The 14642-nt window shown below is 47.2% G+C and overlaps 1 protein-coding gene and 1 pseudogene across 1 annotated transcript in view; one reads left to right on the forward strand and one right to left on the reverse strand.

Moving 5' to 3' along the window:
- LOC126210054 (RAC serine/threonine-protein kinase) overlaps positions 1-14642 on the reverse strand; it is a 708536-nt gene that overhangs the window by 411077 nt on the left and 282817 nt on the right. The window contains exon 2 of the mRNA XM_049939171.1: positions 45-125. Within this exon, the coding sequence (XP_049795128.1) occupies positions 45-123 (79 nt within the window). The 5' untranslated portion in view covers positions 124-125. The remainder of the gene's footprint in view (positions 1-44; positions 126-14642) is intronic.
- Positions 9521-9638, forward strand: LOC126210966 (5S ribosomal RNA; annotated as a pseudogene).

Consider the following 14642-nt stretch of genomic DNA (forward strand, 5'->3'; position numbering starts at 1 on the left):
TTCTCACTACCTTGAAAGTGAAAGGCGACGGTACAGGTACTCACCCCTCTTGAAGAGCCACCCCTCCTTGACAATGTTGGCTGTGGTGGGCGCCGAAGATGGAGGCGGCGACACCTCCGCCATGTCTGCAACACACGGCACACGCTGGCGTTAGGGACAGACCACTGGCATCACTTTACAAACAATATTGTCGTCGCATTAACCTCCAAAATTTCTAATGTCCGAACTCAGAGAGAGATTGCGAGAAATGGGGATCGACTTCTTGTGTATCCAGGAGCCATACCCGAAAAACGAAAAACTCAACCACTTGCCGTTGCCCTTATACTGAGCTGACTAAAGTCACGGGATACACATATGCACATATACAGATGGCAGTAGTATCCCTTATAGAAGGTATCAAAGTTCCGTAGATAATTTTCACGATTATTTTATCGATTCGAAGTGGAACAAGTCAGATTACAAGATATACATACACACATGAATAGTGCTAATATTAATATTACTGAAATTTTTAGTTCTTCACATGCAACTACATTCAAAGGTAATTTTTTTTTACCAGTTCTGAAACACAGAAAGTCGTTATGGAATAGAAGAAGTTGTCCAAAAGAAATGACTTTAAGCTACATTTAAAACTTGATCTGCTACCTGCCAGACACTTTATGTTGTTGAGTAAATGATCAAAGGTTTTTGTTGCTGAATAATGTACTCCTTTTTGAGAAACTGACAGCTTCAATAAAGGATAGGAAAGATAATTTATTCCTCTAGTGCTGTACGTATGGACATCACTGTTCTTCGCAAATTGAGATGGATTATTTATGACGAATTACATTATTAGCGAATATATGTATTCTGATGGCGCAGTTAAAATACCTAACTCCTTGAATAGGTGCCTACATGACGTCCTCGCCCCTCGTGGTCTCGCGGTAGCGTTCTCGCTTCCCGAGCACGGGGTCCCGGGTTCGATTCCCGGCGGGGTCAGGGATTTTTCCTGCCTCGAGATGACTGGGTGTTGTTGTGTCGTCTTCATCATCATCATTCATCCCCATTACGGTCGGAGGAAGGGAACGGCAAACCACCTCCATTAGGACCTTGCCTACCAAGGCGGTGCGGGTCTCCCGCATCGTTCCCCTACGCTCTGTAAAGAAGCATGGGACTTCATTTCATTTTTCATTTCATGACGTCCTTGGCTGAACACCACTAATTATTCTCACTGCTCTCTTTTGTGCAATCAACACTTTAAGCGGTGAGTTACCCCAAAAACAATTCGATAATACATTATTCAGTGGAAATACGCACAGTACGTTAGGTGGCTGGTCTGTTTAATAGCAAGACTAGCGATTATACGAAGAGCGGAAGAGGCTGAACTTGATTGTTTGACAAGCTCAGTAATATGCTTCTTCCAGTTCAAGTTGTCATCAATGTGAACACCCAAAAATTTGGAGAAATCTACCCTGTTAACTGAGCCCTGTTCATATGCTACATCAACTGTCGGTATGACTCTATTTGGTGTACAGCTAGTTCTGCTTGCTGAACGTTAAGTGAGAGGTCATTCACATGAATAAGGAACAGCAGAGGACCCACAATTGAACCCTGTGGGGCTCCCTTTGTGATGACTCCCCATTCACTACAATTTACCACCCTCCCAACATTATTTGTGTTACTCAGCACAACTTTTTGCTTTCTTTTCGTTACGTATGATTCAAACCAGCTATGTGTATAGCCTTCAATTCCATATAAACCTGAGTTTTTCTGAGAGTGTGACATGATCCACACAGTCAAATGCCTTGGGAAGATCACAAAAAATACCAACTGGAGATAATTTGTTATTTAGGGCTTGTACTATTTGATGGATAAATATGCAGATAGCATTCTCAGTCGGGTAACCATACCGGAATCCGAACTGTGACATGCTGAGTAAATTATTTTCACTTAAATGTGAGAATACTCTTGAATACATAACTTTTATGAATATTTTAGAAAATGAAGTCAGCAATGAGACTGCTCTATAATTATTTAAGTCACCCTTGTCACCTTTCTTATGAAGAGGTTTGAAAAATTGCGTATTTCAATATGTCTGGAAAAATTCCCTGTGCCAGCGGAGAATTAGGCACAATGCATTGGCGCAGCTGTCATTTGCACTCAGGAGAGTCTTGCGAAAAGGTTTTCGACGTCATTAGAACCGCACGACGGGAATTAAAAGACTTTCAACGCGAAATGGTAGTTGGAGGCAGACGCATGAGACATTCCATTTCGAAAATCGTTCGGTAATTCAATATTCCGAGATCCACAGTGTCAAGAGCATGCCAAGAATACCACATTTCAGGCAACACCTCCCACTACGGCCAATGCAATAGGCGACGGCTTTCACTTAACGACCGAGAGCAGCGGCATTCACGTAGAACTGTCAGTGCTAACAGACAAGCAACACTGCGTGCAATAACCGCACAAATCAATGTGGGACGTACGACGAACCTATGCTCCATCGCATCCAAGTCACAACAGTGTTCAAAGCGGCCTCTATGGAATGCAATGCGCGCGTTCTCGTGACACATCACGGATTATCGTACTCTTTCGCTTAAACCATGCTGGCGGACCACTTGCCTGGAGCTTGAACTTGGCTTCGTCTGAGTACTAGGATTCTTCCCAATATCCCGTAGAACCCGGTCCTCCAGATCTGGTACATGCGCAGACAGCCCATTCGTTTGACAGAAGACTCATGATCACACAAACGCCCAAAAACGTCTTAATATGTTGTGTGACGTGGTTGGTGTCTGCGAACGTACTTCTCGACCGTTACCATCTGCTTGGCCGCACACAAATAGCATCTCGGCTTCGTCCCGATATTAATACCGTACCACTTTTTCTGCTTCGCTTCGTGAATCACACAGCCTGCCAACACGAAAGGCACACACGGTACGTGACCAGAGGAAATCACTAGTCAGCACCTTCTATCGAGGCAAAGATGCTCACAGGACCTTTTCTCCTCCATTTCCAGCGAGAAATCTGTCCCTGTAGTTCGTCGTTTTTATTAATATTCACACTGTGTAAGATTTTCCACTCATCCTCCTACTGTTCTTAACAGTGTGGTTTAGAATTTGATGCATCTAGTTTCCTTTCTATGCCAACGGCCTTGCCGCAGTGGTGTCATCGGTTCCCATCGGATCACCGAGGTTAAGCGCTGTCACGCTCGGCTAGCACTTGGATGGGTGACCATCCGGTCTGCCGAGCGCTGTTGGCAAGCGGGGTGCACTCAGCCCTTGTCAGGCAAACTGAGGAGCTACTTGACTGAGAAGTAGCGGGTCAGGTCTCGTAAAATGACATACGGCCGGAGAGCGGTGTGGTGACGACATGCCCCTCCATATCCGCATCCAGGGACGCCTTCGGGCTGAGGATGACACGGCGGCCGGTGGCTACCGTTCGGCCTTCATGGCTTCTTCGGGCGAAGTTTAGCTTAGTTTTAGTTTCTACATCTACACCTAGATCTACATACATACTCCGCAATCCACCATACGGTGCGTGGCGGAGGGTACCTCGTACCACAACTAGCATCTTCTCTCCCTGTTCCACTCCCAAACAGAACGAGGGAAAAATGACTGCCTATATGCCTCTGTACGAGCCCTAATCTCTCTTATCTTTGTGGTCTTTCCGCGAAATGTATGTTGGCGGCAGTAAAATTGTACTGCAGTCAGCCTCAAATGCTGATTCTCTAAATTTCCTCAGTAGCGATTCACGGAAAGAACGCCTCCTTTCCTCTAGAGACTGCCACCCGAGTTCCTGAAGCATTTCCGTAACACTCGCGTGATGATCAAACCTACCAGTAACAAATCTAGCAGCCCGCCTCTGAATTGCTTCTATGTCCTCCCTCAATCCGACCTGATAGGGATCCCAAACGCTCGAGCAGTACACAAGAATAGGTCGTATTAGTGTTTTATAAGCGGTCTCCTTTACATATGAACCACATCTTCCCAAAATTCTAGCCGGCCGAAGTGGCCGTGCGGTTAAAGGCGCTGCAGTCTGGAACCGCAAGACCGCTACGGTCGCAGGTTCGAATCCTGCCTCGGGCATGGATGTTTGTGATGTCCTTAGGTTAGTTAGGTTTAACTAGTTCTAAGTTCTAGGGGACTAATAACCTCAGCAGTTGAGTCCCATAGTGCTCAGAGCCATTTGAACCATTTTGAACCCAAAATTCTACCAATGAACCGAAGACGACCATCCGCCTTCCCCACAACTGCAATTACATGCTTGTCCCACTTCATATCGCTCTGCAATGTTCCGCCCAAATATTTAATCGACGTGACTGTGTCAAGCGCTACACTACTAATGGAGTATTCAAACATTATGGGATTCTGTTTCCTATTCATCTTCATTAATTTACATTTATCTATATTTAGAGTTAGCTGACATTCTTTACACCAGTCACAAATCCTGTCCAAGTCATCTTGTATCCTCCTACGACGACACCTTCCCGTACCCCACAGCATCATCAGCAAACAGCCGCACATTGCTATCCACCCTATCCAAAAGATCATTTATGTAGATAGAAAACAACAGCGGACCTACCACACTTCCCTGGGGCACTCCAGATGATACCCTCACCTCCGATGAACTCTCACCATCGAGGACAACGTACGTTTCCTTTCTATGCTCTTATTTAAGATCATACTAGCCTCTGGACTTAAGCTTACAACAGCCATATCCACCATTTTCAGTGATATACAACGTTCTACCACGATGGTCAACGTAATAGGGGGGAGAGTGTGGCAGATATAATACGCGAGTTGGGATGAAAGTCATTAAAGCAAACACGTTTTTCGTCGCGGCGAGATCTATGTACGAAATTTCAGTCACCAACTTTCTCTTCCGAATGAGAAAATATTTTGTTGAGCCCAACCTACATAGGTAGGAACGATCATCAAAATAAAATAAGAGAAATCAGAGCTCGAACAGAAAGGTTTAGGTTTTCGTTTTTCCCGCGCGCTGTTCGGGAGTGGAATGGTAGAGAGATAGTATGATTGTGGTTCGATGAACCCTCCGCCAAGCACTTAAATGTGAACTGCAGAGTAATCATGTAGATGTAGATGTAGACAACTACAAATATCCCAACTCGCAAACAGAAAACAAGGCATCCGTTGCTGTGGAATCATGTCTCACGTAACGGGCCAGTTTACTTCAGCGAAAACGCATTACCAACAACGTAATACACAGTCTCGACTAAGGGAGTTCTTTATTTCTTTGGGGCGCCGCACATTGCGGAAAGAGCGATCTGGTGCGAAGACACGGACGCTCCGAAAAATGACGAAAGGAACATTGCAGCACTTCAGCTTCTTTTTTGGGATGTTGGGGGGTGGGGATGGCGAGGGAGAGGTCACGAACCCCACGAAAGCCCAGGTGGATCCGCGGCGGCGGCTGCTACGCCGTGAGTGTTGGCAGTGAATAAGGTGGCCAGTGAGTCAGAGCGGCCGCCGCGTCGGGGTTGGCGCAGAGGCGCCTCGCCTGGAGAGGTGAACGGCCTGTCGGGAATGACAAACACCGAGACCCCCCCCCCCCCCCACCAACGCCCCCCCCCCCAACGCCTCGATCCCCGCGCTGCCCTGTTGCTCTTCTCTTCCACACCTCCCCTCCCAGTCCGCACTTACATCAGACAGCCCCGCGTGCAGGAGATGACAGCAGAGCAAAACAAATGCCACGCTTTTCGTTGAAAGCTTAGCTGCTGCAAGGTCGACCATATCCAACGGCAGAGGCTCCGGTCCAAAACACACACCACCAACTTCTCCTCTCTCTCTCTCTCTCTCTCTTAAAGAACTATACGGCAAGATATGAAGTCCTTAGGTCATCCAGAATTAATGACATCCACCAGAAATTTGATCGGATTATTGACGTGTCTAGGTATGTTAATATCGACACAATGAAACCAATACTGATGCCAGAGCTGAGAAATACGCACTGAAGAGCCAAAGAAACTGGCATACCCACCTAATATCGTTTAGGGACCCCGCGAGCACGTAGCAGCGCCGCAACACGGCGTGGCACGGGCTCGACTAATGTCTGAAGTAGTGCTTGAGGGTACTGACACCATGAATCCTGCAGGGCTGTCTATAAATGCGTAAGAGTACGAGGGGGTGGAGATTCCTGAACAGCACCTTGCAAGACATCCCAAAAAATTGTTTAAATGGCTCTGAGCACTATGGGACTTAACTTCTGAGGTCATCAGTCCCCTAAAACTTAGAACTACTTAAACCTAACTAACCTAAGGACATCACACACATCCATGCCCGAGGCAGGATTCGAACCTACGACCGTAGCGATCACGCGGCTCCAGACTGTAACACCTAGAACCGCACGGCCACTCCGGCCGGCCAAGACATCCCAGACATGCTCAATAATGTTCATGGTTCAAATGGTTCAAATGGCTCTGAGCACTACGGGACTTAACATCTATGGTCATCAGTCCCCTAGAACTTAGAACTACTTAAACCTAACTAACCTAAGGACAGCACACAACACCCAGCCATCACGAGGCAGAGAAAATCCCTGACCCCGCCGGGAATCGAACCCGGGAACCCGGGCGTGGGAAGCGAGAACGCTACCGCACGACCACGAGATGCGGGCAATGTTCATGCCTGGGGAGTTTGGTGGCCAGCGGAAGTATTTAAACTCACCTGGAGCCGCTCTGTAGCAATTCTTGACGTGTGGGGTGTCGCATTGTACTGCTGGAAGTGCTCAAGTCCGTCGGAATGCACAAGGGACGTGAATGGATGCAGGTGATCAGACAGGATGTTTACGTAGGTGACACCTGTCAGAGTCGTATCTAGACGTATCAGGGGTCACGTATCACTCCAACTGCGCACGCCCCACACCATTAAAGAGCCTCCACCGGCTTGAACAGTACCCTGCTGACATGCAAGGTCCATGGATTCATGAGGTTGTCTCCATACGCGTACACGTCCATCCACTCGATACAATTTGAAACGAGACTCGTCCGACCAGACATGTTTCCAGGTATCAACAGTCCAATGTCGGTGTTGACGGGCACAGGCGAGACGTAAAGCTTTGTGTGGTGCAATCATCAAGGGTATACGATTGAGACTTCGGCTCTAAAAGCCCATATTGATGATGTTTCGTTGAATGCTACGCGCGCTGTTTATGGCCCAGCATTGAAATCTGCAGTACTTTGCGGGAGTGTTGCACTTCTGTCACGTTGAACGATTCTCTTGTCATCGTTGGTCCCGTTCTTGCACGATCTTTTTCCGGCCGCAGCGATGTCTGAAATCTCATATTTTTCCGGACTTCTGATACGTTACAGTCGTGAAATGGTCGTACAGGATAATCCCTATTTCATCGCCACCTCGCAGATGCTGTGTCCCAGCGTTCGTGCGCCTACTGTAACACCTTGTTCAAACTCACTTAAATCTTGATAACCGGCCACTGTAGCAGCAGGAACCGATGTAACAACTGTGCCGGACACTTGTCGTCTTACATAGGTGTTGCCGAACGCAGCGTCGTATTCTGTATGTTTACATATCTCCGTATTTGAATACGCATGCCTATACAAGTTTCTTTGGCGCTTCAGTGCATAGAAGTATGAACTTTGCTTGCGGCTAGGGCGTTCTGTCGGGTAGACCAGTCGCTGGCGCAAGTCTCATTATTTGCCGCCATTTCTGTGACTTGCTTGTCGATGAGGGTGAAATGATGATGAAGACAACACAACAGCCGGTCCCCAAGCGGAGAAAATCTCTGCCGCTGACGGGAATCAAACCCGGGACCCTCTCATGGCGTTCTGCAGCGCTGCCACTCAGCTATGGAGACAGACAGCTGATAAATAATTTAAGGAGAAGTAAAACAACACTCTAGGACAAAAAAAAGAAGCACGAGGAAGACATTACCCAAATGGTGCAGGAAACCGGTAAATGTGAAGTACATTTACAGACAAACAAATAATTACAATGTTAGAAAAAAAATGGTTGATTTATTAAAGAGAAGGAGCTTCAGCCGGCCGCGGTGGCCGTGCGGTTCTAGGCGCTGCAGTCCGGAACCGCGGGACTGCTACGGTCGCAGGTTCGAATCCTGCCTCGGGCATGGATGTGTGTGATGTCCTTAGGTTAGTTAGGTTTAAGTAGTTCTAAGTTCTAGGGGACTGATGACCTAAGATGTTAAGTCCCATAGTGCTCAGAGCCATTTGAACCATTTTTGAAGGAGCTTCATAAAATGAACAAGTCAGTAACGCGTTGGTCCACCTCTGACCCTTATTAAAACCCTTATTCGGCTTGGCATTGACTGATACAGTCTTTGGGTATGCTCCTGAGAGATACCATGCCAACTTCTGTCCAATCGGCGTGTTAGATCGATGAAATCCCGAGCTGCTTCGAGGTCCCTTCCTACAAAGTTCCAAACGTTCTCAGTTGGGGAGAGACCCAGCGACCTTGCTGGCCAAGGTAGGGTTTCCAAGCACGAAGGCAAGCAGTAGAAACTCTCGCCGTGTGTGGGCGAGCCCTGTGTTGCTCAAATGTAAACCCAGGATGGCTTGCGGAGAACGGCAAAAAAACGGGTCCTATAATATCGTCGAGTACTGCTGTGCTGCAAGGTTTGTGCGAATAACAACCAGGGCTGCTATGACACGAGGTGGCACCCTAGAGCATCAACCCTGGTTGTCGGTCCGTATAGCGGACGAATGTCAGCTTGGTATTCCCCGCGCTTTGCGGCTTCTCCAGATAGTGCTTGTCATCGGAGCTCAGTTCGAAGCAGGGCTAACCACAGACCACTATTCTACTCCAGTCAATGAGATTCCAGTCCATAGACGTGTCTGGAAACGCGCAGGGATACCAACCTGACTGTCAATAGGTTTGTTTATAACAACTTTCCTCCTGCCAGTCACGATTTTATTTTATTCATATGTCACGATTTTATTTTATTCATATTTTACTCGACGCGTTTCGGGAAATGATTCCCCTCTTCAAATGTGCTTTCTGTTTTTAATATGCAGTTTTTACGTAATGTTTTGCATCTGTGAGGTTCTGTTTCGTTTTGTTGACTTCGCAGCAATGTACAGAAAAACGCGAAATTCTTACTTAATTATCGATTTTTATATCTATTTAGTGGCGAAATATGGACGAACTTGTACTTCCAGTGTCTTGCACATGTTAAGTATCACACACAACTTTCAGTGCATAGTATACAGCGAGAATAACTTACATAAACAAGCCTTTACACAGATGTATTTAGTTGTAGTTGACAGATGATGATGATGTTTGGTTTGCGGGGCGCTTAACTGCACGGTCATCAGCGCCCGTCCAATTTGTTTTTTACACAATCCAATCTAGTCACTCTCACAAATGATGATGATGAAATGATGAAGACAATACAAACAGCCAATCTCCGGGCAGAGAAAGTAGTTCACAGTGATATTGTTACAAGTCTCCTACAGAGTATGATACACTTTTGCACAGAGGGCACTTATCTTAACAATATGGATTATAATTTGCTTACATCTATTTTACAATGGTCCTTATTTCTATGTCTGTGAGGCAACGGCCTTGCCGCAGTGGATGCACCGGTTCCCGTGAGATCACCGAAGTTAAGCGCTGTTAGGCGTGGTCGGCACTTGGATGGGTGACCATCCGGGCCGCCTTGCGCTGCTGCCAGTTTTCGGGGTGCACTCAGCCTCGTGATGCCAATTGAGGAGCAACTAGACCGAATAGTAGCGGCTTCGGTCAAGAATACCATCATAACGACCAGGAGAGCGGTGTGCTGACCCCACGCCCCTCCTATCCGCATCCTCCACTGAGGATGACACGGCGGTCGGATGGTCCCGGTAGGCGACTCGTCGCCTGAAGACGGAGTGCTTTTTATTTCTATGTCTGACTATTTTTATTTAAGTGTATTTTCAAAGCATCTGAAGATATTCACTGGTTCCCTTTCAAGTTTTTCGTTTAACATTTTGTCTTTTATATTTTCTGCAATGTGAATATACCTCCAGTCCTTCTAACATATCCATTTTACGCCCTTTATTTAGTCAGTGGATCACTTCGAAGTTTTGCTCTGCTTTTCCAAATGGGTGTCCTGTTTTATGTGTGCGTGTGGCTATTGTTGGTGTTCTCTGTGTAGGGTTTAATGTGCTGTGGGCACCTGGCTTTGAAATTTCGGCCCGTTTGTCCTAGGCAGAGCATGGAGCATTCCTGATATGTTTAGTTGTATATTCCAGACTCTGAGTACGGGTCATGATTACGGTTGCTTGCGCTACTGGATCCGCCCTCATACTAACCCGGTCAACAGTCAGCTGGATTCCTTGGGCATCGGGCAGCACATCACTATAGCGAGTAATTCCAGCAATCACTGTTAGGCCTTAAAGTCCACACTTGCATGATCACTTGTATCAACCCAATAAGTTCCTTGTACACTATTTCATTCGGTGGCCGCCGACGTCTGTTATTTCTTCTCCATCTGCAGAGTATGTTGTCTAGCCTGGTTGGCAGCACGCTGACTTATGGTTGAATGCCTCGTGAAGTCTTCCTTGGTCTCCCTGGATACCGCGGCTGCAGTATCGTCCAAGATGCGCCAGGTCGACTAGCTCCTTAGTGCTGTTTTGGGATCCAACACCCTTAATACCCGCCGCATCTTCATAGAGCGCGCACTTCCACAATGTGTGCTCTGTGTCCCCACACTGCCTCAGGCCCAGCGATCATTCATCCGTCTTCTGACTTTGTATAGATACGTGGCATACTGGTCTAGGCCAGTCACGTAGTGTATCAATCCACTGGACGATCTAAGAAATCTCATTTTTAATCTCTTCCTGATGTTAGGCAGAAATTCGCACGTTCTCCTGCCTCATTCATTTTGACACATTTGTAATATGCGATCTTTTGTCCCCTTTTTCGATTTTAAAGGGCCCCCTTTTCCTAATTTTCAAGTCCAGTGGGCATATTTCTAGAATAACTATCAAAGCATCATATGGCGTAGTGCAGTACGCGCTTGTTAATCTTTAGTAGCACTCGCCGTTGACCCTCCTCACTAATGAGGCTGGCTTCACTAGATGCAATCTATGAGTCGAAACGCTCGCACCACATGCTAATATACGAGGGCTATTCAATAAAGAATAATCATAATTTTTTTGACAACATACCTTTACTCATCCTCTTAATTTTGATGGTTTTCCCCAAAGTACTCTCACATGAATGTGATGCACTTGTCCCATAGTTTCTGCCAGTCTTCGAACACATGCTGGAAACCATTTTTTGAGAGGTCCTTCAAAATCACATCCGCAGCCTTCACCACTGATTCTGATGATTGATAACGCCCCCCACGAAGGCGTTTTTTCACGTTATGGAATGGAAAAAAGTCAGATAGGGCTAAATACGGACTATATGGAGGGTGAGGGATGCACTTATGCAAGATATTCAGCAACAACACTGGCAATACGCGGCCGCGCATTTCATGGTGCAGCATCCGACCCGCTTCACCGAGATGTGGTCTTTTGCGCCTAATATGGACTTGCAATGTTTTCAGTACATTCCTGTAGTATTGTCCAGTTACTGATATGTGTGCAGGTACAACATACGAGGGCAGTTCAATAAGTAATGCAACACTTTTTTTTCTGAAACAGGGGTTGTTTTATTCAGCATTGAAATATACCAGGTTATTCCCCAATCTTTTAGCTACACAACACTATTTTTCAACGTAATCTCCATTCAATGCTACGGCCTTACGCCACCTTGAAATGAGGGCCTGTATGCCTGCACGGTACCATTCCACTGGTCGATGTCGGAGCCAACGTCGTACTGCATCAATAACTTCTTCATCATCCGCGTAGTGCGTCCCACGGATTGCGTCCTTCATTGGGCCAAACATATGGAAATCCGACGGTGCGAGATCGGGACTGTAGGGTGCATGAGGAAGAACAGTCCACTGAAGTTTTGTGAGCTCCTCTCGGGTGCGAAGACTTGTGTGAGGTCTTGCGTTGTCATCAAGAAGGAGAAGTTCGTTCTGATTTTTGTGCCTACGAACACGCTGAAGTCGTTTCTTCAATTTCTGAGGAGTAGCACAATACACTTCAGAGTTGATCGTTTGACCACGGGGAAGGACATCGAACAGAATAACCCCTTCAGCGTCCCAGAAGACTGTAACCATGACTTTACCGGCTGAGGGTATGGCTTTAAACTTTTTCTTGGTAGGGGAGTGGGTGTGGCGCCACTCCATTGATTGCCGTTTTGTTTCAGGCTCGAAGTGATGAACCCATGTTTCATCGCCTGTAACAATCTTTGACAAGAAATTGTCACCCTCAGCCACATGAGGAGCAAGCAATTCCGCACAGATGGTTCTCCTTTGCTCTTTATGGTGTTCGGTTAGACAACGAGGGACCCAGCAGGAACAAACCTCTGAATATCCCAACTGGTGAACAACTGTGACAGCACTACCAACAGAGATGTCAAGTTGAGCACTGAGTTGTTTGATGGTGATCCGTCGATCATCTCGAACGAGTGTGTTCGCACGCTCCGCCATTGCAGGAGTCACAGCTGTGCACGGCCGGCCCGCACGCGGGAGATCAGACAGTCTTGCTTGATCTTGCGGCGATGATGACACACGCTTTGCCCAACGACTCACCGTGCTTTTGTCCACTGCCAGATCACCGTAGACATTCTGCAAGCGCCTATGAATATCTGAGATGCCCTGGTTTTCCGCCAAAAGAAACTCGATCACTGCCCGTTGTTTGCAACGCACATCCGTTACAGACGCCATTTTAACAGCTCCGTACAGCGCTGCCACCTGTCGGAAGTCAATGAAACTATACGAGACGAAGCGGGAATGTTTGAAAATATTCCACAAGAAATTTCCGGTTTTTTCAACCAAAATTGGCCGCGAAAAAAAATGTGTTGCATTACTTATTGAACTGCCCTCGTACTGATAAACCATTCCATGAATATCAAAGAATGAGATGACCATAACTTTCCCAGCAGAAGCAACCACTTTTACTTTTTTGGAGGTTGGTTATGAAGCAGATTTCCACACTGAGCTTTCCTGTTTGCGCTCAGGATCAAAATGATGTAGCCCAGTTTCATCAGCAGTGATTACATATCAATGAGCCTCCGGATCTCCCTCTAACATCAACTTTAACTGCATGCAGACCTGCACGCGAATGTCCTTTCGTTCGGGAATCAACAGTGTTGTAATCCAACGCGCACAAACACTTGTCACGTGTAATTACTGTCACCAACGTGTGGGTGGCACTCAATGCAATGTTCAGTATTTCAGAAAGCGATCTGAAGGTAATTCGTCGATCCTCTCTCACAGTGACAGCAGCAGTGTTGATGTTTTCTTCTGCAACAGCAGTAACTGGAGCACCGGGTCCACCTCCCTTTAAAATTGATTGTCTCCCCTCTTTAAACATTTTAAACCACCTTCGAGCTATGCTGTAGGGAAGAACGACTCTCCATAGGCCTCCCGAAACACTGTATAGGTCTCCGCTGAAGATTTGTTGAGACGAAAGCAGAATTTCAAAGCCGCATATCACTCCTCGCGTGTTACCTCCATTGCAGTCCGTCCTCGGTAGCTGAGTGGTCAGCGCGACAGAATGTCAATCCTAAGGGCCGGGGTTCGATTCCCGGCTGGGTCGGAGATTTTCTCCGCCTAGGGACTGGGTGTTGTGTTGTCCTAATCATCATCATTTCATCCCCACCGACGCGCAAGTCGCCGAAGTGGCGTCAAATCGAAACACTTGTACCCGGCGAGCGGCCTACCCGACGGGAGGCCCTAGTCACACGACATTTACATTTACCTCCATTGCAGCGATAGGCGATACTGAACATGTCTGACCTTCCAGAAACAGATTTTCACTCCGCAGCGGAGTGTGCGCTGATGTGAAACATCCTGTCAGATTAAAACTGTGTGCCGGACCGAGACTCGAACTCGGCACCTTTACCTTTCGCGGGCAAGAACTCTACCATCTGAGCTACCCAAGCACGACTCACGACCGGTCCTCACAGCTTTAATTCTGCCAGTACCTCGTCTCCTACGTTTCAAAATTTACAGAACCTCTCCTGCGAACCTTGCAGAACTAGCACTCCTGAAAGAAAGGATATTCCGGAGACATGGCTTACCCACAGCCTGGGGGATGTTTCCAGAATGAGATTTTCACTCTGCAGCGGAGTGTGCGCTGATGTGAAACATCCTGGCAGCTTAAAACTGTGTGCCCGACCGAGACTCGAACTCGGGACCTTTACCTTTCGCGGGCAAGAACTCTACCATCTGAGCTACCCAAGCACGACTCACGACCCGTCCTCACAGCTTTACTTCTGCCAGTACCTCGTCTCCTACGTTTCAAAATTTACAGAAGCTCTCCCGCGAACCTTGCAGAACTAGCACTCCTGAAACAAAGGATATTGCGGAGACATGGCTTACCCACAGCCTGGGGGATGTTTCCAGAATGAGATTTTCACTCTGCAGCGGAGTGTGCGCTGATATGAAACTTCCTCGCAGATTAAAACTGTGTGCCGGACCGAGACTCGAACTCGGGACCTTTGCCTTCGCTGGCAAGTGCTCTACCATGTGAGCTAACCAAGCACGACTCACGCCCCGTCCTCACAGCTTTACTTCTGCCAGTACCAACAGAGTTTTAAGCTGCCAGGCAGTTTCATGTCTGACCTTGCTTGCCT

Source organism: Schistocerca nitens, chromosome 10 (assembly GCF_023898315.1).
Source record: "Schistocerca nitens isolate TAMUIC-IGC-003100 chromosome 10, iqSchNite1.1, whole genome shotgun sequence".
Taxonomy (NCBI): domain Eukaryota; kingdom Metazoa; phylum Arthropoda; class Insecta; order Orthoptera; family Acrididae; genus Schistocerca; species Schistocerca nitens.